The sequence below is a fragment of the Nicotiana sylvestris genome, chromosome 4 (assembly GCF_000393655.2).
Source record: "Nicotiana sylvestris chromosome 4, ASM39365v2, whole genome shotgun sequence".
Lineage (NCBI taxonomy): Eukaryota > Viridiplantae > Streptophyta > Magnoliopsida > Solanales > Solanaceae > Nicotiana > Nicotiana sylvestris.
Genome location: NC_091060.1, coordinates 56,961,874 through 56,982,339, shown reverse-complemented (window position 1 = coordinate 56,982,339; position 20,466 = coordinate 56,961,874). Strand labels below are relative to the sequence as shown.

General features: G+C 38.9%; 2 protein-coding genes across 4 annotated transcripts; one reads left to right on the top strand and one right to left on the bottom strand.

Annotated features, from left to right (window-relative positions):
- Positions 1-280: 280 nt before the first annotated feature.
- LOC104225819 (eukaryotic translation initiation factor 5A-2) lies at positions 281-2,970 on the top strand. Its single transcript, XM_009777685.2, has 5 exons — positions 281-555; positions 1,585-1,707; positions 1,798-1,854; positions 1,942-2,016; positions 2,542-2,970. The coding sequence occupies exons 1-5, from the start codon at positions 433-435 to the stop codon at positions 2,641-2,643; spliced, it is 480 nt and encodes a 159-aa protein (XP_009775987.1). The 5' UTR covers positions 281-432; the 3' UTR covers positions 2,644-2,970.
- A 372-nt stretch (positions 2,971-3,342) lies between these two features.
- Positions 3,343-16,529, bottom strand: LOC104225818 (isopentenyl phosphate kinase). 3 transcript variants are annotated; one of them, XM_009777681.2, is made up of 12 exons: positions 16,358-16,528; positions 11,095-11,325; positions 10,814-10,911; positions 10,253-10,295; positions 9,606-9,667; positions 9,424-9,480; positions 5,212-5,247; positions 5,067-5,144; positions 4,491-4,557; positions 4,315-4,377; positions 3,833-3,936; positions 3,343-3,627 (listed from the first exon to the last, which is right to left on the bottom strand). In XM_009777681.2, exons 1-12 carry the CDS (start codon positions 16,422-16,424, stop codon positions 3,532-3,534), a joined length of 1,002 nt encoding a protein of 333 aa, XP_009775983.1. In that variant the 5' UTR covers positions 16,425-16,528; the 3' UTR covers positions 3,343-3,531. The 3 variants fall into 3 exon arrangements, with proteins under 3 accessions (XP_009775983.1, XP_009775986.1, XP_009775984.1); XM_009777684.2 differs by having other exon boundaries at positions 11,095-11,330; positions 16,358-16,483; XM_009777682.2 differs by lacking the exon at positions 10,253-10,295 and having other exon boundaries at positions 9,629-9,667; positions 16,358-16,529.
- Positions 16,530-20,466: the final 3,937 nt, after the last annotated feature.

The window sequence follows — 20,466 nt, the reverse complement described above, 5'->3', positions numbered from 1 at the left end:
AAATTATCTGACTCGATAATTGGATTAAATTTGAAAAGTCTAATTGATATGATACAAATTTTATAAAATAATAAAAAAAAAATGATAAGATATAAATTGTATAACTATTGACACCTCCGCTACAAAAATTCAAAATAACTTTATTTTTTTTTTAAAAAAAAACTGAAAATAAAATAATACAGCGTCGTTTCAACGCAGAACACATACGGGAAATGAAATATCTTTCCACAGACAACTTAAATCAACGGTTGAAAATAATCATCTAGAAAAAAACCCTAAAAAAGAATATGTAAAGCCCAAAAGTTTCCAACTGACACAACCATATATAAGTAGCCCACGCGCTCACTGCCTCCCTCCGCCTCTGTAATTTGCCCTCTTTTGTTTGTGTTTTCAATTTTTTTCATAAATCTCTTCGAAGCTCCTTTGGAGAAAATGTCGGACGAGGAGCATCAGTTTGAGTCAAAGGCCGACGCCGGAGCTTCGAAGACTTATCCTCAACAAGCTGGTACTATTCGTAAGAACGGTTACATTGTCATCAAAGCCCGCCCTTGCAAGGTTTTCTCTCTCTTAATTTTGTTATTTTTAAAAATTCATTTATTTTGCTGGCACTGTGAATATTTATAAATTTTAGATCTGATGGCTTTTGCGGATAATTTTACTTACTGATTTAGATTTGTAGTTTTTGTTTCAAGTTTGTATCTCTGTGCCGTCTAAATTTCGACTGTGAATTAGGGTATGATCTATTTCGTGCAACAACCCAAAAAAAAAAGGAAGAAGACTTTTCCATATCATTTGCTGTTAATAGACATTCTGCTTCAAGACTTAAAATAGATTCTAACTATCTGTTAGCAGAAAATATTAACATCACAAAATACAAACTCTGAAGTATGGACACAGGCGGATTTAGGGGGCAGAAGGGTGTTTACCCGAACCCCTTCGCGAAAAATTACATTGTGTATATATTTACCTCTATATATTATGTTTTGAATCCCATTGACAAAGCCCAAATGCATGGCTTAGTGGTTCAGGGGTTCAAATCCTTTGTAAGGTCCTTAGCGTAAATCTTGCCTCCGCCACCGTGTACGGAAGGGTGTTTTTATAGTGGGTTCATAATAACATTAACATCACATAATGATATTGATGACAAGATTGTCTGACTTAATTTAAGGCAAGTCTTACTCAAAGAGAGAAGATATTAGCTCAAAAGAAAATAATTTCTAGTGGTAAGAGTCAACTTGTGATCTGTGGGTTAGTAAGGAGTGGGTTCGAACCCTGCTACAGAAAAAAGCCTAGTTAAATGGAGAAGGGAAGGGGAGTGAGCCCGTTATCCATCGGGTTTCAAACTGTGTGCACGTGCATTCGAGGGTTCTTTGGTTTTAAAAAATAATTTCCTTTTTGACTCTTGGGTTGGATTCAAAAGATTTTCACTTTGTTGCTGAATTGGATATCGTCATTGGTCATCTAGCTTTCAACAATATTTTTAATTTGGCCTTTGTTCTTTGTCTTTCAATCAGTAAGTTTGTCCTTGTATAAAATTTTCCTTCATTGCTTCGTGTTTGCTAACGTACACACTTCTTGTAACAGGTCGTGGAAGTGTCTACTTCCAAGACTGGCAAGCACGGACATGCCAAATGTCACTTTGTTGCAATTGATATCTTCACTGGCAAGAAGCTCGAGGATATCGTTCCCTCTTCACACAATTGTGATGTATGTGCTCCTGGTGATCTTCATGTGCAGTTCGCTATATTCTTTTCATTATTTAATTGTTCTAATGTATTATAACTGTGCTTGTTGCAGGTCCCCCATGTTAATCGTACAGATTACCAACTCATTGACATCTCTGAGGATGGATTTGTATATATACCTATTTCTCCCACTCGGATTCTTTTTTGTTATTTTTGATTAATTTGTCCTAATCTTCTGTGCATTATTATATTATAGGTGAGTCTACTCACTGAAAATGGTAGTACCAAGGATGACCTCAGGCTTCCAACAGATGAGAATCTTCTCACGCAGGTTAGTAAGCATCTGGCTTATCCAATTTTTCACCACCTATTTCCAAGTTGTCTTTTTAAGCCCAAATAAATATCTGGTTCATTACCTGTATTATGCACCCTCTAACCCTCTAGGGAAGGAAGGGGAGCCTTGGCGTGAACAGGAGGTCACGGGTTCGAGCCGTGGAAACAGCCTCTTGCCAAAATGCAGGTAAAGCTGCGTACAATAGACCCTTGTGGTCCGGTCCTTCCCCGGACCCCGCACACAGCGGGAGCTTAGTGCATCGGGCTGCCCTTTTTTTTTGACCTTCTAGGGAAGCTTAGGTGGGTTCATGAGATGACCTTAATTCATTGAATCTTGGAATTTTAACAGCTTATGGAGCAGGCTTTTTAGTAAAAGGGGAATTTTTGTGCCCTCAAGTCAAAATTATAAATGTTGGTGCACATTGTGAGAAACTTATAATGGAGTTATGTTTGGTCGTTAATTCTTCTATTTCGAGAAAATGTTGCAGGTTGCTTAACGATTTATAATTTGCTAAATGTGCAGATCAAGGATGGATTTGCTGAGGGCAAAGACCTTGTTGTGTCTGTCATGTCTGCCATGGGTGAGGAGCAGATTTGTGCACTGAAGGATATTGGTCCAAAGTAAATTCGTTGAGAGCGGTTGCTCTAGGCAAAATATTTATTATCTTAATGGAGATGGACATGGCAATAGCGGAAAAAGATTGTGGACCAACTTGTTCAAGTACATCTACGTGGTTTTCTTGATATCGGAGGCCCCAATTTTATTTTGGTCCTATATCAATATTAGGACTTGAGTTAGATTGTTGTTTTAATATTTTGGTATTTGTTCTGTTTATGTTAAAGGTTTTCAAATTTGGTGTGGGAAAAGTTAATCTTGCATTATATACAATTTTGCATCTTCAGCTTTTATGAAGGTGCACAATTATATTCATAAGTGTTGACACATTTCTAATTCCTTTTATCCTGCATTTGCATCCTCTTAACCTCATTTTCTACGGATGATTATAACGTCCAATACTGGTTTGGTGAACTTGACGAAAAGGAATTCCTTAGATTGAGTAAAAATTTCCTTGGTAATTAACTAGCATCCTCAATTTCTTTGATTAGACTCCCACTGGGGACTAGCTTCTTATACTGTAGTTGAGATATGGCGTCTTAAATTAGCGCACTTGAATTCTTCTTATAGTGAAGTCGAGTTTTGGCATCGTATTATTGACTATTGGTACGCAAGCTACGGCTAGAATATAAGCAAATTTTCTTCTCTTATCACCTAAAATTGTGATGGGACCAACAGACCAAAATATGAAATTATACTGCTATGATCTGTAATAAGGAAAATTTGAGAAGTTATAAACTGAAAATTTGCTGTTCGTAATTCACCCAGAAACAAAAAGGTCTTAAAATGATTTGCACCCTCTCGTTCAGGGGTCCAAATGGTACATTTCTTACTGTATTAATCATCATCCTCGCTGCACGAATACACTGGCCAGGTTTCACTGCAGTAATCGATGATTTAACTCATATACCTGATGGCTGTTCCAAGCCAGTCATCAGGTATGCTGCCTTTCAAGATTCCACTAAGGGCTTTCACTGAGTGGTCCGTTCCTGCCTGCACCAACCTAAGTCTCAGCACACAAGAAAACAACAACAACAACAACTACGCCTTAGTCCCAAACAAGTTGGGATCAACTATATGAATCCTCACTTCTTTCTCAACACACAAGAAAGAAATAATATATCAGTCCTTAATCTCAAACTAGTTGGCATAGGCTGTATTTTTTCACCCTCAGTGGCTTTCCGGGATTACATATTACCTTTGTTATGTAGACATCGATTCCAAGCTTTGCAATCATAGCGGCTTCTGTTATCTTTGTCACCATCCCACCAGTTGTATCATGGGCAGCTACACTGAATTCAACTGTTGATGAAAGATTGAGGAATGATGAATAAACAAATTGTCTCTGAAAGATAGTTGAATGCAAGTTAAGTTGTTTAGTGCCTTGATTAAGACATAAGCAGCTAATCCAGAATGACACTGTCTTCTTCAGTCACAATTTACGGTAAGAACAGATGTACTTATACTCATTACGCACACAAGGCAATCAGATTCGCAGCCCCAACAGTATAATCTTCTCCTTTTGGGTCTGGCTTTCTCATACATAATTGTGGGCTTGTTTTATGACTATCAATATTGAGGAATTTGCAGATTGAGAATAAGCTACATTGGTGTTCAAATGCATATTCAGTTCCCAGAGTAAGCAAAATTGATGAGACAATACGATCGCTCTACACTGACCTGGCTTGCTTGTGTCCTCTAATCTAGGTTTCACTACCGACCAGCTTCCATCTTCACGTACAGCTGTCACAAGTAAACATTTCTCATCTCAATATGATACAGCTTACTGTAGATGCTCTACGGAAAGTAATATATTCAAAACAATGAACCCAACTCTAGCGCTAATGGGCATTTACCAATTTCTTGGATAAGTATAGCGCCAGGTTCTACTGGTGGACGATCATATACGCCAAGTACATCCGTCTTCACTCAAGATGTATAGGATAGCATTTACAGAACATGATCTCATGTTGATCAAAGACAGAACCACAGAGATGAGATGAAAAGTAACAGCTTATGTCTGTCAGGCCAAGTTAGTGGTTCTGTATTCATTTTGTGCAAGACTGAAAGCACCTAGACGCAAATCTGTTATCCTGAGATGGATCTAGAAATAGAATCTACAATGCCTTTTAAATCTGAAAACAGATTGCAGGTTTGAAGGCAATGTTTCCGAAAAGATTGTAAATGGACCTTCACATATAACACAGGGATGATGTCTTCTCATAGTTTTACAGAGATATTATGCTAGAAAGAGCATTCGGACCCACTTTAAGACTATTTTCTCAATGTGACATTTATGTCTCAAGCATAATTAGCACATTCGTGTAAAAATGAAGAATCTAGAAAGTCTTATGGAGTAACTATTCTTATTTGCAAATCTCCAGCATGAACAGTATCAGAATGCACTCTCTACATAACAATGCGTCGGATACAAGAAAAACAACAAACTCTGGCTTTAGTTCAGCTGCTAAATGACGTATTATCACGTCTCCACTCAGAATAGTGCACTCCTGAACAAGTGAAAGGATTAAGTAAATGATCACCAAGTTAACGTTCAATTATACTTGAAAAACAGACCTGTAACGTATCCAGGATAGCATCTCCATGCAAAACCTGGAATTCGAATGAACTTGTGTTACAACATTCCAATAGTTATGCTCACAAATTAGAAAAGTGAAGCAATTACAATAACAAAGTGACCAAATTAGGAAGTGATACTTTAATTCACTAATCTGATATCCTATGAAAGAATAATGAAGAAAAGCTTTATGAAGGGCAATATAATCGAAGTTCCTTGCAATGAAGAAAAGAATCAAAAGTCCTCACTCAAGGCAGAGCGAAAGCTAAGCTAAGGTACATTTGTAGAAAACCATCTTTTTCTTTTTGCTAACATAAATTGGTTATTTCACACAGATTAACATTGTTTATAATGAACATGACACTAGCTCAAGTAAAATAATATTTTGAAAAGCTTTCGGACTACATAAATAAACTTTAACTGCTAGCTCCTTTCATATATAATTTAGTGATGAACTATCATTAACATTAGTTAATCCATAGTTAATTGTACTCTAGAACTGAATATCTGATTGTGAAGTATAGTTCAATATAAAGATAGCTTAAAATTACGCACAGACAGTTTATACTATGTGTTAATACATTTATTGGCTTTTAACTCATGAAATAACCCATACGGCTAAGTATCAGCACTGAGCAGGTTTCATGCGTATATGCGATTGCAAGAGAGACAATCATCTGTGGTATTTTTCAAATAAGAAACATGAATTACTATGAGTGAGGAACAAGTTCTCCATATCTCTTAAAATTTCTTGGTAATGTTTAATGTCATGAATCAAATGTTGTGCTAAAAGAAAAAAAACACTTTATATGCCTTCAGATCTTTAACTCTCAACAGAAATCTGCTCCTACATCATAATTAAATGTGATCCTTTCTGTCTATAATAGTGGTATAGCAGATAGTTAACACTTAAGCTCAAGTCATGCTCAAATACAAGGAAGATACTTACTCCAGCACGTGAAAGGAGCTAGAAGCAGAAGTAATAGCGGGCACATAGTGTTACATCGATACTATTAACTTCCACCCCTCAAGAATGAAGCATAACGTTTTGCATGATGGGAATGCCCTCATCCAAAAGATTTTAGCCCCAACACCACTTCTGTCAATTTTCTTTTTCTGCGGGTTTTGTCATAGTTTGTTAGATACAATGTCATGCATCAGTCTAAAGTTTCCAAAAAGTTACATTATGACCTAGGCTGCTTCACACATATCATAAGGTTTTGGCTTCAATACTCCGGTTCTTTTACAAGGTAACAGAGCTAATCTTAAGTAAAAATGTTCTCTATGTAAATCTGTTCAATCAACCGTTTTCTCTCTACTTCTAGTCCAATTGTACATTGTCTCTACCCAATTAGTCGCTTTGCACTTGGCTCAGTCTACTCAACTCAACTAGCCACTAGCTCTATTGTAGGTTCTTTTCTCTACTCGTTTAACCCAGTTTCGATGCTTCAATCCTCCAGATACCTTCTTCAACTTGTTGATCCTAATCTCTTTGCTCTAAACTCACTTTTCAACCTACGAGCCACATTAAAACTCAAGTTGTTGAGATTACATATGCGAAATAATGTTACAGATACACAACATGCCGCACCATGTTAAGAGTTGCAGATGAGCTTTATCATTGTCCGGCTGCTCCACCCATTATATTAAGGATTTGGATTGGATGTGCAGATTATTTATAATTTTAACATGGCAAGCCTTTGGTTTAGATATATGGGCTTATGAGTCACAAAATTTTAAGCACAGAACAATCCACTGAATAGGAAGGTCAGAGTCCCTTTTAGGTAAGACGGCCACGTGAATTTTGGTAACTTCAGTTTTGAATCCTCGTGTGTAATTCACTAATTCCTTAACCCAGTACTCGTTTTTTCACTTATTACTTAGCATTTCATGCATGTTTATCAGCTCGTCTATCGCCATGGAATGTATCTGCTTTTCTCTCTTCAACCCGAAAATAGCCGATCCCGAAGTAAAAGATTCTAAGGATCCCATGGATCACCAGAGTTCCGTTCCTTATGCATATAATCTGTTGTTTTACAAGCTTCGGGCCTTTAGCTGGTGCTGGCACCTGCGACAACGCCTCCGGAACCTCGACTGTTGTTGTTCAACAGCGGCGCCCTCTTCCAAGAAGAATGGATTCAAAATTCTTGATCAACATGTCAAATTGAGTAAGACAGTGCGATTCATCATTACCAACAACATTCACGCACAGAATCATCCTAAAAGTAAAAAGCTAGAAGGAGCTTTGGTAGTAGAACATTTTCCTTTTCTCCATGTTCTTCTACAGGTTTTTTTGAGCTTTTGGTGTATATATCAAACCCATATGATCATGAGATTTTGCACTATCTATAACATTCTTATAGACATTCATGTGGAACATCAAGTTTATGAATACACATCAAAAAGAGCTGACAGTTAAGCACCTCTCGAGATGAAAAGCCTAAACATCATGAGAAAGCTACGTACACAATGCACATTCTGAATGATATGATTGCCGAAGAAAATGATATGGAAGATATCAGGGGAAAGGCAAGAATATGGTCAGGAAGTCTCTCTTTCACATAAAAAAAAAACTGAAAAATAATCACAGAGCCTAAGGAGATAGTTATACAACAACAACAACAATATCCCAGTATAATCCCACAAGTGGGGTCTGGGGAGGGTAATATGTACGCAGACCTTACCCCTACCCCGAGGGGCAGAGAGGTTGTTTCCAGGAGACCCTCGGCTCAAGAGAGCAACAAGAGACAATATATTAGTACTATCAATAGACCCATAGTAAATAACATAAAATACATAACATAAAATAACAAAATAACAACAATATAAGAAATATAGGAAATACGAAAAGGATGTAAGGTATACTAATATCCAACAGATACAGCCCTGCATCAGTAGCTGATCAGTAGCATCCTAAGTTTAACTCCTAAATGGCTAGTCTCCCTCTAGTGCGCTGTAGTAATATTCACAAACTTCCCCCTAACCTACAACCTTAATGCTCGACCTCCACAATTCCCTGTCAAGGGCCATGTCCTCAGAAATCCTAAGTCGTGCCATGTCCTGCCTGATCACCTCCCCCAATACTTCTTAGGTCTCCCTCTACCTCTCCTCGTGCCCACCACAGCCAGTCGCTCACACCTCCTCACTGGTGCATCAGTGCTCCTCCTCTGAATGTGCCCGAACCATCTGAGTCTTGCTTCCCGCATCTTGTCCTCCATGGGGGCCACGCCCACCTTCTCTCGAATATCTTCATTCCTAATCTTGTCCATCCTTGTATGCCCGTACATCCACCTCAGCATCCTCATCTCTGCTACTTTCATCTTCTGGATGTGTGAATTTTTAACCGGCCAACACTCGGTCCCATACAACATAGCAGGCCTAACCACTGCTCTATAAAACTTACCTTTTAGTAACGGTGACACTTTCTTGTCACACAAGACTCCCGTTGCTAACCTCCACTTCATCCACCCCACCCCTATACGATGTATGACATCCTCGTCGATCTCCCTGGTCCCCTGAATAACTGACCCAAGGTACTTGAAACTACCCCTCTTAGGGATGACTTGAGAGTCGAGCCTCACTTCCACTCCTGCTTCCGTCGGCTCGGCCCCAAATTTGCACTCGAGGTATTCCATCTTCGTCCTGCTCAGCCTGAAACCTTTAGACTCAAGGGCATGTCTCCAAACCTCTAGCCTCTCGTTGACGCCGCGTCGTGTCTCGTCAATTAGGACTATGTCATCAGCAAATAGCATGCACCATGGCACCTCCCTTGAATATGATGTGTTATGGCATCCATCACCAGGGCAAATAGGAAAGGGCTGAACGCAGACCCTTGGTGCAACCCCGTAACAACCGGAAAATGGTCGGAGTCGCCTCCTACTGTCTTAACCCGAGTCTTAGCTCTATCATACATGTCTTTAATCACCCTAGTATAGTCAATCGGGACCCCTTTAACCTCTAGGCATCTCCATAGGACCTCCCTAGGAACCCTGTCGTACGCTTTCTCTAGATCGATAAACACCATGTGGAGATCCTTCTTCTTATCCCCGTATTGTTCCATCATCCTCCTAATAAGGTGGATAGCTTCTGTGGTAGATCGCCCCGGCATAAACCCGAACTGGTTATCTGAAATAGACACCGTCCTAAGGAGATAGTTATATGTGTGAAAAATAATGAGTGGTCAGGCTAAGACCCAACAAGTTTAAACTCACAGGTATAAAACCAGCATCAATAGCTTTAATGACCATTGAAATGTCAGCCTCTGTCATCTGCAAAAGCACAAGTTGTCAAATTTCAAACAATTTCATGGCAAGGAACAATTTGTTTTTTCAAAAGAGCTTAAAATATAGCAATATATCCATTTAATAAAATGATATTCATTTCGCCTTCTAACATTTCTTTGACATGTTGACCAACCACATGAGAATGGAGACATTCCGATGGAAGGAATACCCTCTGCAACAACAAAAAGCATTTGTTAGGGATGTACTGGTAAGAGACAAAGACATAAAATCGTAACGTAGCGCATGACTAAGTAATCTGTGAAGAGTGAATTCAAGTAAGCTCTTCAAGTTAAAAATATGCATTTATGATGAATCATTAACAAGCCTTGTACATGAAGAGCGTTGATTGTTTGACGGTTGACTGGATGGACAGTTATCTGGTACTATGTAGATCAACAGCATGACTAGATTAATTAGGATGTTAGCTTTAAAAAAGAGTGATGTGCCCTTGTAACATCTTCCACAGAGCATCATAGCCCCTCCAGTCTGATATGACAATTACTTATGGCCTTCACAGTGTCTTTTCAAATCCTATTTCTTATCGTGCAGTAAAGAAGTTGGGCTAAGAGAGAGATTTCAGCACTTAAACATCAAAATTCATTTCAAATCCCAACCCTGCCCAAAGTGAGACCCACTGGAGGTAAATGAAGTGCAGATGTGAAAATGTTACATGTCACGCTACCAGTTACATTTAATCTCATCTATTTCAAGACAGGCTTAGAGACTAGTGGTATAGAAAAGAAATTGTTATGAGTACCTCTTGCTAGGGCTCTCACGATTTCAAGATTGAGGGATGTGACCTGGCATAAAGAAAAATGAGTATTCTATTGCATATTACCAGGGAGTCAAAGCAAAAGCATAAAAAGGGGATCATTACATAGAGACAAAGGAGTCTAACAAGTAATTAAGTCACAATCACTTAATTTGTGCAGGACACACCAAACCCGTCACACCTAAATAGACATCTCTCAGGTAGTGCATAAGGTTAAGCAGATAAGAACTCAAGCATGGAAGTTAAGCCCGCATAAGATCCTGGAAATATGCCCAAAAGAAGAGGAGAACTAAGATGCATGCATGAAGTATTTTCTGTTATGTTTGTGACCCAAATGAAAAAACCATGGAATGTAGAAATGCAAAAGAAACAGAGGGAAGCAAATATTTCACTGGTCTCAGCAACGGCGCCGCTAGTCCTAAGTTAAAAGCAGAATGTAGAAAAGGAATAAAGACCAAATATCAGCTATATAATAGAGTTGAAAAATGTATGCCACGCGGAACAAAGATATTGCTTGAAAACGGAAAGGTGAGGGCTGGATCTTACTGAAATTCTTGTAGCAACAAAACCAGCCTTGACAAGAGGTTGGCTTAGTCCACCCTTATGAACACCTGACTTGCTAGCTTGAAAGTGTCCAAAGGAACCTGAAGGCAATGATGACAACGTAAAAGGGTCACGAGTTTACACGAAACTAAGAATTAAATTGTCCTTCTAGAGCAGTAAATCTGGTAGATTTATATTTTATTCATTTCATAATTTACATAGTTTTGTTGGCTAATGAACCTTAGAAATCTTGCTAATGACTAAGCACACTCGACAATATCAACCTGCTCCATGAACAACAATAAAACTTTCTGAATCCACAACTGGTTGATCACTGAACTCATCGACGAAACTTGGAGGTTCAGACTGTCCAGGCCTTTTGCTCCAATCCATTCCAAGAACTTTTGCAGAATCAGAATTCGGAATCAATGCTTGACGAAGCTGGGATGAAACTTCCTTAAGATTCTCCTCATCTATAGTCTCCAATTTATTTTTACATGTGATCGCTGCACCTCCTGAACTAAACAGTAAACAAATAATGAATCCTCAGAAAGAAGACATACTAATAAGTAGAAAAGGATTCTAATCCCCTTGTTTAAAGTAAACCAACCTGATGTCACTTCAAATGCTATTTATACATTGTTAAGAGTAACCTAAAATAGTTAAATACAAACTCCGAAGAGGGCATCAACTGGTCCATTCTAATTGTTAAGTGACCAACACATTTCTATTTTTATTTTTTCTACAGGTAAAATCAATCATTATGTCTCAATCCCAAACTATGGGCTCATATACAAGGAATCTTCCGTATCAGTGAAAGAATATACATTCTTGTTTGGCTATTTTTATGTTGTCCCTCAACCTATTATAACTCTCCTTTATCCAGGCTTGTAATGCTATGTTTTGCACATATGTGGAGTTAGTTTTTCCCCTCTTGTTTGTAGGTAAAAATTATCAAAAAAGAAAATAACAGTGTTTCGTGCAAGATGAAAGCACATCTAAGCTGAGGTATCATCATATCCGAGGGTTGATAAGTAAAGGAACTCTTTCCCTGAAGAAGATACAAGGATCATAGAAAAATTAAAAAATGGTTCTTTCTTTTGAGTATTTTCCGCAGAACTACAAAGTGTAAAAGTACTTGCTATAGCGAAATCAGTTGCTCCTCTCGGGTCGTAATTTTTAATTATTTAGAAGGATTTTTCACGTTAAAATCCTTGTGTCTTTGTTTCTCATTTTATTATCGTTAATTACTGTATTTTGGTTCTTTGCAATTATAACCGTGAATATTTTTTGTTGGTTATTTTTTTCAATAATTGGTATCACAGCACATGTTCTGCTCATAAATAGAAATATTTTTCATGGTCGGTTGTAACTCTAAGAGAAAATGTCAGTAAAGTACGAGGTAACAAGATTCAACAGTGATGACGGTCTTTCTATATGACATAGAAGGATGAAAGGTCTACTTATCCATCAAGCAAGGCACTAGATAGCAATGGGACGAAGCCCGAACCCATGAAACATGAGGACGAGGCAGACATGAATGAGAAAGGCAACTAGTGCAATCCGATTGTACTTGTCCGATGAAGTACTCAATAATGTCGGTGATTAAGATAGTGACTGTGGTATTTAGAAAAGACTAAAAGCATGTACATGTCCAAATCCTTGGCAAACAAAGTACAAATTTCTTATCACATTTAAATATGTTAAATGGATCAATCATGCAGCTAGCCAACCTCGGAGAACAAATTAGTGAAGTAGATAAGGTTATCTTGCTACTAAACTCGTTGCCATCTTCCTATGAATAATCATCCTGCATTGTAGAGATGCCATTGAGTTAAAGGAGGTCATATCAGTCATCCTACTCAATGAGAAGATAAGGAACAAGCTTGAAAATCCGGGGCAGGGCTCTTATCATGGAAATCAGAGGCAGGAGTCATTATAAAGCTTCGAGTAGCCGTGATAAATTCAAAGGTCATGGAAAGTCCTGGGATCGGTCAAAAGGTAGAAATTGTTACAATTGCGGCCAACCCGATCACTTCAAAAGAAATTGCCCAAATCCAAAGAAAGATCAAAAAGCAGTGGCCATAAGAATGATGACAACATAATTGTCGTTGTGCACAATGATGATTCGGTGGCTCTCTTCATTCACGAGGAGGAAGGATGCATATACTAGGCAAGCCAGGAGTCAGAATGGGTGATTGACACAGCAGTATCTTACCATGCCAGTCCGAAATAGTTCTTCTATAGGTATAACAGAGAAAACTTTAGGACGTTCAAGATGGGAAATACCAATCACTCAAAGATTGTGGGATTAGTGGCATTTGTATCAAGACAAATGTTGGAGACACATTAGTTCTAAAGTTGTGCAACACATAGGAAATCTGCGAATGAATTTGATTTTAGGGTCGCTCCAAATTGAGGCGGGTACGCGAATCATTTCGCCAATAGGAAGTGGAGGCTCATCAAAGGATCATTGGTGATTGCTAAAGGAGTTGCTCGCTACATATTCTACAAGGCAGCCACTCAATATGTGATGCGATTTTAGATGATATACCAGTAGATTTGTGGCACCAATAATTGTGCCATATGAGGGAGAAGGGATTGCAGATTTGTGGCATCAGATGCACATTAGTTCTCTACAGTGCAAGATGGTTGTTTCCAAATTATCACAGGAAGATGACAATGAGTTTAGGAACAGGATACCCTTATCTACTTCACTACATTTTTCTCCGGGATTGGCTAGCTACGTGATTAATCCATTAAACAATTTAAATATGACAAGAAATTCGTACCTTCAGTCATATGAATGGAATACAGTTTTTCTTAAAAACAACTTGTTTGTCAAGGATTTGGACATGTACAAACTTTTTAGGTTTTTCTCAAATGTCACAGGTACTACCCTTCATCACCTATATTATTGAGTACTTCATTAGGCAAGTGTAATCAAATTGCACAAACCGTATTTCCATTCATGTTTGCCTAATCCTTCGGTTTCAAGGGTTTGAGTTTCGACTCATTACCATCTAGTGCCTTGCTTGTTAGATGAGTAGATCTTTCATCCTTCATTGTTATACAGAGAAACCATTATCACTATCACTGTTGAATTTTGTTACCTCGTATTTTACTCATGATATATTTTTTTTCATAAAGTACATTACAACCGACCATGAACAATAATTTTATGCATGAGCAAACACACATGCTCTGATACCAATTGCTGGGAAAAATAACCAACAAAAAATATCCACGGTATATAATTGCAATAAACACAGAGAACCAAAATACGGTAATCAACAATAATAATATAAAAACAAGGACACTTGTATGTTAACATGGAAAATCTTTCTTAAAAAGAAGAAAACCATGACCCAAGAGGAGCCACTGATTTCACTATAGCAAGAACTTTTCCACTTGACTAATATTGCTCACACTCTCTATTTTTCCTCTCAAAGTATTTTATTTCTCACACTTCGTAAATTCTTCTCTTGCTCTCTGTGTTTTGTGTCATACAACTAAGAGAGCTTTGGCTTATATATAGTAGTAGAATTGCCTTGTGATGTCATTGATGACATCATCCTTTATGCCAAAAGTCAAGTTTGACAGTGGTGAACACTAGGTTTGTCTCAGATTACTCGGAACCGGTACCACCCCAGTTGGGTTTTTTTTTTGGGGGGGGGGGAGTAAGGGATCGGGGCTAAGAAGAAGGGGTAGGGGACTGAAAAAAGTACTCTTAGAACCGGTCCGGTTGGTACCCTAAAGATACCGTACCGGCAACGGTCTGGTGCCGGACCGATACCCTTAACCATTTTATTTTATTTTTTAATTTAACTATTTTTTGACCGTTAGCCAACGGTTATTGGCAACAACGAAAAACGGCTATTTTTGCCTCCCTACCCCCTAACACCCTCTCTACCCCTTAATTTATATTTTTAACCTCTAAGTTTGTTAAATTACACTTTTGCCCTATTTTAAAACTATAAATACCTCATTTTATTCTTTCATTTGTCAAATCAAACTCTCTTATCTCTCTAATTCTCTCTCTCTCTCTAATTGCAATTAACATTCTAGCACTCAATTATTTTGCTATAATTTTTCAAGCATCAACATCAATTATACGACAACGCATTTTTTTTGTTGGCACTATACCACTAGTCAGAGCAATTTTCTTCCATCGACATCAATTATATATTGTCGTTTGGTTCACTCGTTCCAACTTTTATTAAGTTTCATATTTATTTTTGTTATACATGTATTGCTATTTGTTGTTATTTTAATTATTTATTATTAAAAATGGCTCCTAAACTGGTAAAAAAGGTGTTTAATAGATTTACTAAGGGTAATGCTAGGGAAGGGGTCCCTGTTTTGAAACAAATACTAACCAGTCCAGTTTATTTGTTACATACAAGAAACATATAATTCTGCTTTTCAAGGCTTCCTAGAACAACGGTTAGAAATAATGTTTGCGATGATGAAGGAAATGAAAACTTAGTGAAATATTAGATTAAAGCGGAAAAAAGAAACATTGTCCTTCCAAAAATAATTCAAGAAGACGACGATGCCTATAAATGAAATACTATCTACCAGAGATGGCGAGGAAGCAGAAGAACTACTACTATCAATTTCAAGCAAAGAACCACTAAAAGTTATTGAAATATTATATAAATACCTCAAAATAAATATATAAATAATTTTTTTTTGATGAAGTAAGGAAATATATAAGTAAATTATTATAAGTATTGGAATACAAATAAATACTTATAACATGTATTAGAAATATAATATTAACATTGCATTAAATAAAATTAAAGACACTTCATAGCCTAGAATTTTTCAAGGCCCGTATAGTTTGTGTGTATTTAAATATAGCAATTTTTTAAAATTTTAATTTAAAATACCCCTAAGTACCCTTACCGACCCCCTCAAGTGGTACTAGTACGATACCCCAAAAAATTCCCTTACCCTATACCCTTAATTCCCCTTAGCCCCAGTCCCCTTAAGGAACCCCTCCCTACCGGTACCGCCCCCTTACCCAGATCCCTTAAGTACCCAGAACCCTCCCCTTAGACAGCCCTAAACACATAATTATATTGGTTGGCCGCCTATTAAGTTCAAATAGGAACAACAAACTTTCTTTCCTCTTTTTCATGGTTTCACACTTTGGTAGATGGGGCTGGAGCTGGACCTCACAAAATAAGAGCCTCTTCATGGTAGGATGAGTTATTTTTTCCCTTCTTATTTATAGGTAAAAATTATCACAAAATTGTCCCAGATGAAAACTTCTTAGACCCATTTCAATACCTCAGCCATTCCAATAAGTAAATGAAAAAGTAATAAAAAAATTGCTCAAGATCCCAGATCACTCTCCCTAGTACTGGTCGGAAAAAGCAAACTGGGTATTCCAAATTTCAGATTTTTCAATCAAATCCACAAATATCAGATCAAATGTAGAGAAACAATGAAAAAGGAACTGAAAGAAACTAAAAGATAAAAATAAAATAAAAATTTATGAATACCAAGATTGAGCAGTAAGAAAAAAGAATAACTCACCGAGCTTGACGATGCAGCGGACGCGTTTGGTTGGAGGAATAGAGGCGGAAGCTTTATTCTGCTCCATTTAGTCGCTGCTGCTACTACTGTAACAGTACTAACTCTGTTTTTGTCCAGGCTTACTCCGAGGTAGCTGAAAATAGAAGCACAAAAACAGTAGTTTTTTTTTTTTTTTCCTTTTCTTTCAACCAAATGCACCTGTGTTATTTTTTAAATGTTTGTTTTATTTTAGACCGAGTTATTAATTTAATAGTAATTCCTGGGGAAAAAAGAATAATTTAACAGTAATTTGAGTTAGGATACTAAAACCATATGTGAAAATGCTTTTATAATTAATTTGATCAATCATTTAAGACATTTTTAAATATAGAATGCAATATGATTAGAATTGAAAGGGTACTATTTCTTTGTTTCTTCGTTGGAAGAGTTCTGGTGTTGCAAATTCAACTTACTAATAATACCGCAATAGGTCTGGAATAAAAGGTCAATGCTTAACTTGTTTTACCAAAAAAGTATTAAACATTTTCCTAAAACGAATTAATAAGAAAATAGGGGGTGAATTCTAGTTAAATATAATAACTACTAGATCTGAAGACTTAATGCATTAACGATGTAGTATCATGTCCGATAATATTGAATGCCGATTAAGAGTGCTCAATGATTGTCAATGAATGCAATAAAGAAAGCTTGCAATGAATGTAGGCAATGACAATAAATGTAATAAGAACGAAGTTATCACCCAAATGTTAGATGACTTGTATGATTCTCCTTCCTGACAATAACGCGGGGACAATATAAAATGAAGGTGGATAAGAGATCCTTGGATCTTGTGAGTAAAAGATGTATGTTGAATAATGGAATCAATGGACAAGACAAGCTTTGTATATTTTCTGTAGTCAACTTTTACAATGTGTTCTTATCCAAAAGTCAAGATCCCTTTTTATTCTTTATCTCTTCCTATTTATAGGGGATATTCCTAAGAAACCCTAAAAAAAGTACAATTAAAGGAATATTCAATAGAATATCCCTTTTTCTATTCTAAACTTATTCCACCATTGCTTTCGTACATTCTTTACTCGACCTCGGCACTAATCCTTCTTAGGATGACTCCTCGCCATTGCGTCGTGGTTGGCTTAATCCTCGACCACGTCCATTGGAAGTTATTAAGTCCAGTCTAAATTTTGACCAATACAGTTAGTCCCTCCGCTTGTTGAGGTCGTGATCTTGGACGTCCTCGATGAGCGGATTTTGTTTGCAACCGTTCAGAGGAAATTTGGTCGTGATGATTGAATCGAATCAACCAAGGTCGAACTGGCGGCGTTGTCAGCAGGGCTGCGGTCGGTGTGGCTGACGTATGATGACGTCATGGCCAGGCACGTCATCATTACACGTCTTCCCAATACAGTGTATATGCTTCTGTCGCTTCGATTTTGGTGCCATTGACGACTCTTCGCCTCGATTTTGGTGTCACCCAACCTTATAAATAGAGGAGAGGGGCTTCACTTTTGAAACTTTCAGCATTTTCCATTTTGTATGCATATTGTTTTTCTTTGACCTTCTTCTTTGATCTCCACTTTCGATTTCTTACAGCTTCTTCAATTTCAGTCCCTGGTTTCTTTCTCGGTTGATATTTTCTTTCTCCGACTTTGCTGTGCACACTTTACTGCTGGAATATGTCAGATTCCCCTCATATTCACGACAGAGTCTCCGATGCCACTCCTTTATCGGTGGCCATTCCTCCCTGCGGTGAGGAATCTATGGTTGAGGAGGAAGAAAGCTTTCCCACTGTGGAGGAAGTGGTTCCTAATAATCTTTTGGTCGGAAATGACTTCCCAAAGGAACCTGCTCCCGCTCCTGCTTAGGAGCTTTTTGAGATGGGGTTGCGTCAAATAGCCGACCTTCAGTCCAAATATCGTATTCCTTCTCACGTCGAAATTGTTCTGGCAAGAGGCGATATAGTATAGGTTCATCGGCCCGGATATTGCGTTTTCTATATTTATCCATTCCTAGTTGGTTATTCTCTTCCTCTCCCTCCATTAGCGGAGGAGTTATGCCGCTTTTACAATGTCTGCCGGCTCAACTCTCCTCTTATGTATACAAAGTTTTTATGATGCTGGTGAAGTATGCAGAGTTCGCCGGCTGTGAGGTCAATATCCACCATCTGCTGCATCTATTCTTGCCCAGTTTTTATAGAGTACATTGATACATCTGCGACATCGTGAGACCAAATGGTTGGTGGCCGGGATGGATGATAAGATGAACCGGCGGTTCTGGTATAAATACTTTTCATCAAGATCGAGCATCTGGTGGCGAATCTGACCGGGTTCCCCGAGCAATGGAACTATAATCGTAAGTATCTTTCCATATGTTTATTATTTTTCTCTTTTCTTCCTCATCTTCTTTCATTTTCGACCCACTCAAGGCTTCCTTGTTTTCAACTGAGAAGCGTGTACCTTCTCTCGTCTTCGATATTGAAGATTGGGTGGCTTGCGTGTTACCCCACACCGTGGGAATTCGTGATTGGGCGTCCTTTCACAAGCTCTTTGGGTCCAAGATTTCGTCCAGTAAGTGTTATTTCTACCTTCCAACTTATTGCCGCTCACTATCGCCTTTTGATACGACCTTCATTTGGTGCTAGGTTGGCAAACTTCCAAAAAGGCGAAGGCTCTTGTGCTTGCATTTTGTCAGGTGGTGGCCTCGATCGGGATGCAATTTGCTCTAGCTGAGTCTGCTCGAGGTCAAACTCAAGTTCCGCCAATGAGGGACTCTGCCCCTCAAACGGTTGTTGTGCCGGATGAGATCTCTTCTTAGCCTATCTTTCACCTTGTGGACGAGTCATCTTACGGTGATGAGGCATTGCCGAGGAAAAGACGAAGGGTAGAGACCGTGAAGGCCATTGTCGCTGATGTTGAGCTAGAAAGATTCATTGCTTTGGAAGCAAAATCAGTGCTTACACCAGACGTTGAGGCTGTTTCTGCAGCGGGTGCCTCCATGGAGAAGAGGCCCTCTGAGGTTTAGGGGGTTCATAGTAGCGGGGAGCTTACGCGGGCTGTTAAAGGTGGCTCATCATCGGCAGCTGGGAGAGGGAGAGCTGTCCATGCGGGGGACGATGACTCTGGCTCAGACATCGACCCTGAGGAGGTACAGACCTTCGTGGAGAAGGCTACTCGCGTGGAGATAAGGACGGAGGGTCCTAATTGGCATATAGTCATTGCCGTAGATTACGACCTTCTAGCCAACTCAAAACGGGTGGTGCCGGCCTTCGCTCCCCTCTGCGCGAATTCTAAGAATAGGACGTTGCAGACGCTGAAAGATGCGGCTCTGTCGTTGGGTATATCTTGGATGGCCTTGCGAGTAAGTTTTCTTTTCCCATGTTAGGTTAAGTTCATTTCATATGTGTAACTTTCTTCCACTGACCTCTTCTCTTTTTTTTTTTGCATGTCAGACCCTTATCATGGGGATTGAGTGGGATCAGTGGGAAGAGCGGAGGACGGTCATTTTCAAGAAAATGGCATCCAAGTACGGAGAGTACCATTCTAAGCACCGAACGCTCGCCGACTTACTCAGCCAGGACCGCTAGTTTCAGTCACTCCGTGATGGGCTCCAGCAGAAAGACGAAGAGCTGAAGAAGAAAGACGAGGAGCTGAAGGAGAATGTCGAGGAGCTTTTGAGGGCCATCAACAGATTCAACGTGCTTGAGGGAGCGCTAAAGGCTAAAGAGGACGAGCTCGACGTGAGCAAGGGAGTGATGGCTGAGAATGCAGATCTCCTGGCATAGGAGGCGTCCCTAATGGTCAAGTTTGAAAAAATCGAGGCTAGGGTCGTCGACTTGAGGGCGGAATTGAGCACTAGGGTCGCGGAGCTGAATCTGGCTGAAAGGACCAGGATGGCCGCTATGGCGGAGGCAGCAACTTTAGAGGGTACCTTAAGTGTTTGTAGGTCTGAGCGGGCTAACGAGGTGGATACGTCGACGCTCAAGGTGGCGAGGTTGGAGGAGCGGGTCGAGAGTTTGGAGGTAGAGCTATATGGGCTAAATGAACAGGTCGTCACCTTAAAGGTCAAGAAGGAGCAACAGCAGGCCCAACCGTCTACTTTTCATACTTCTGCTG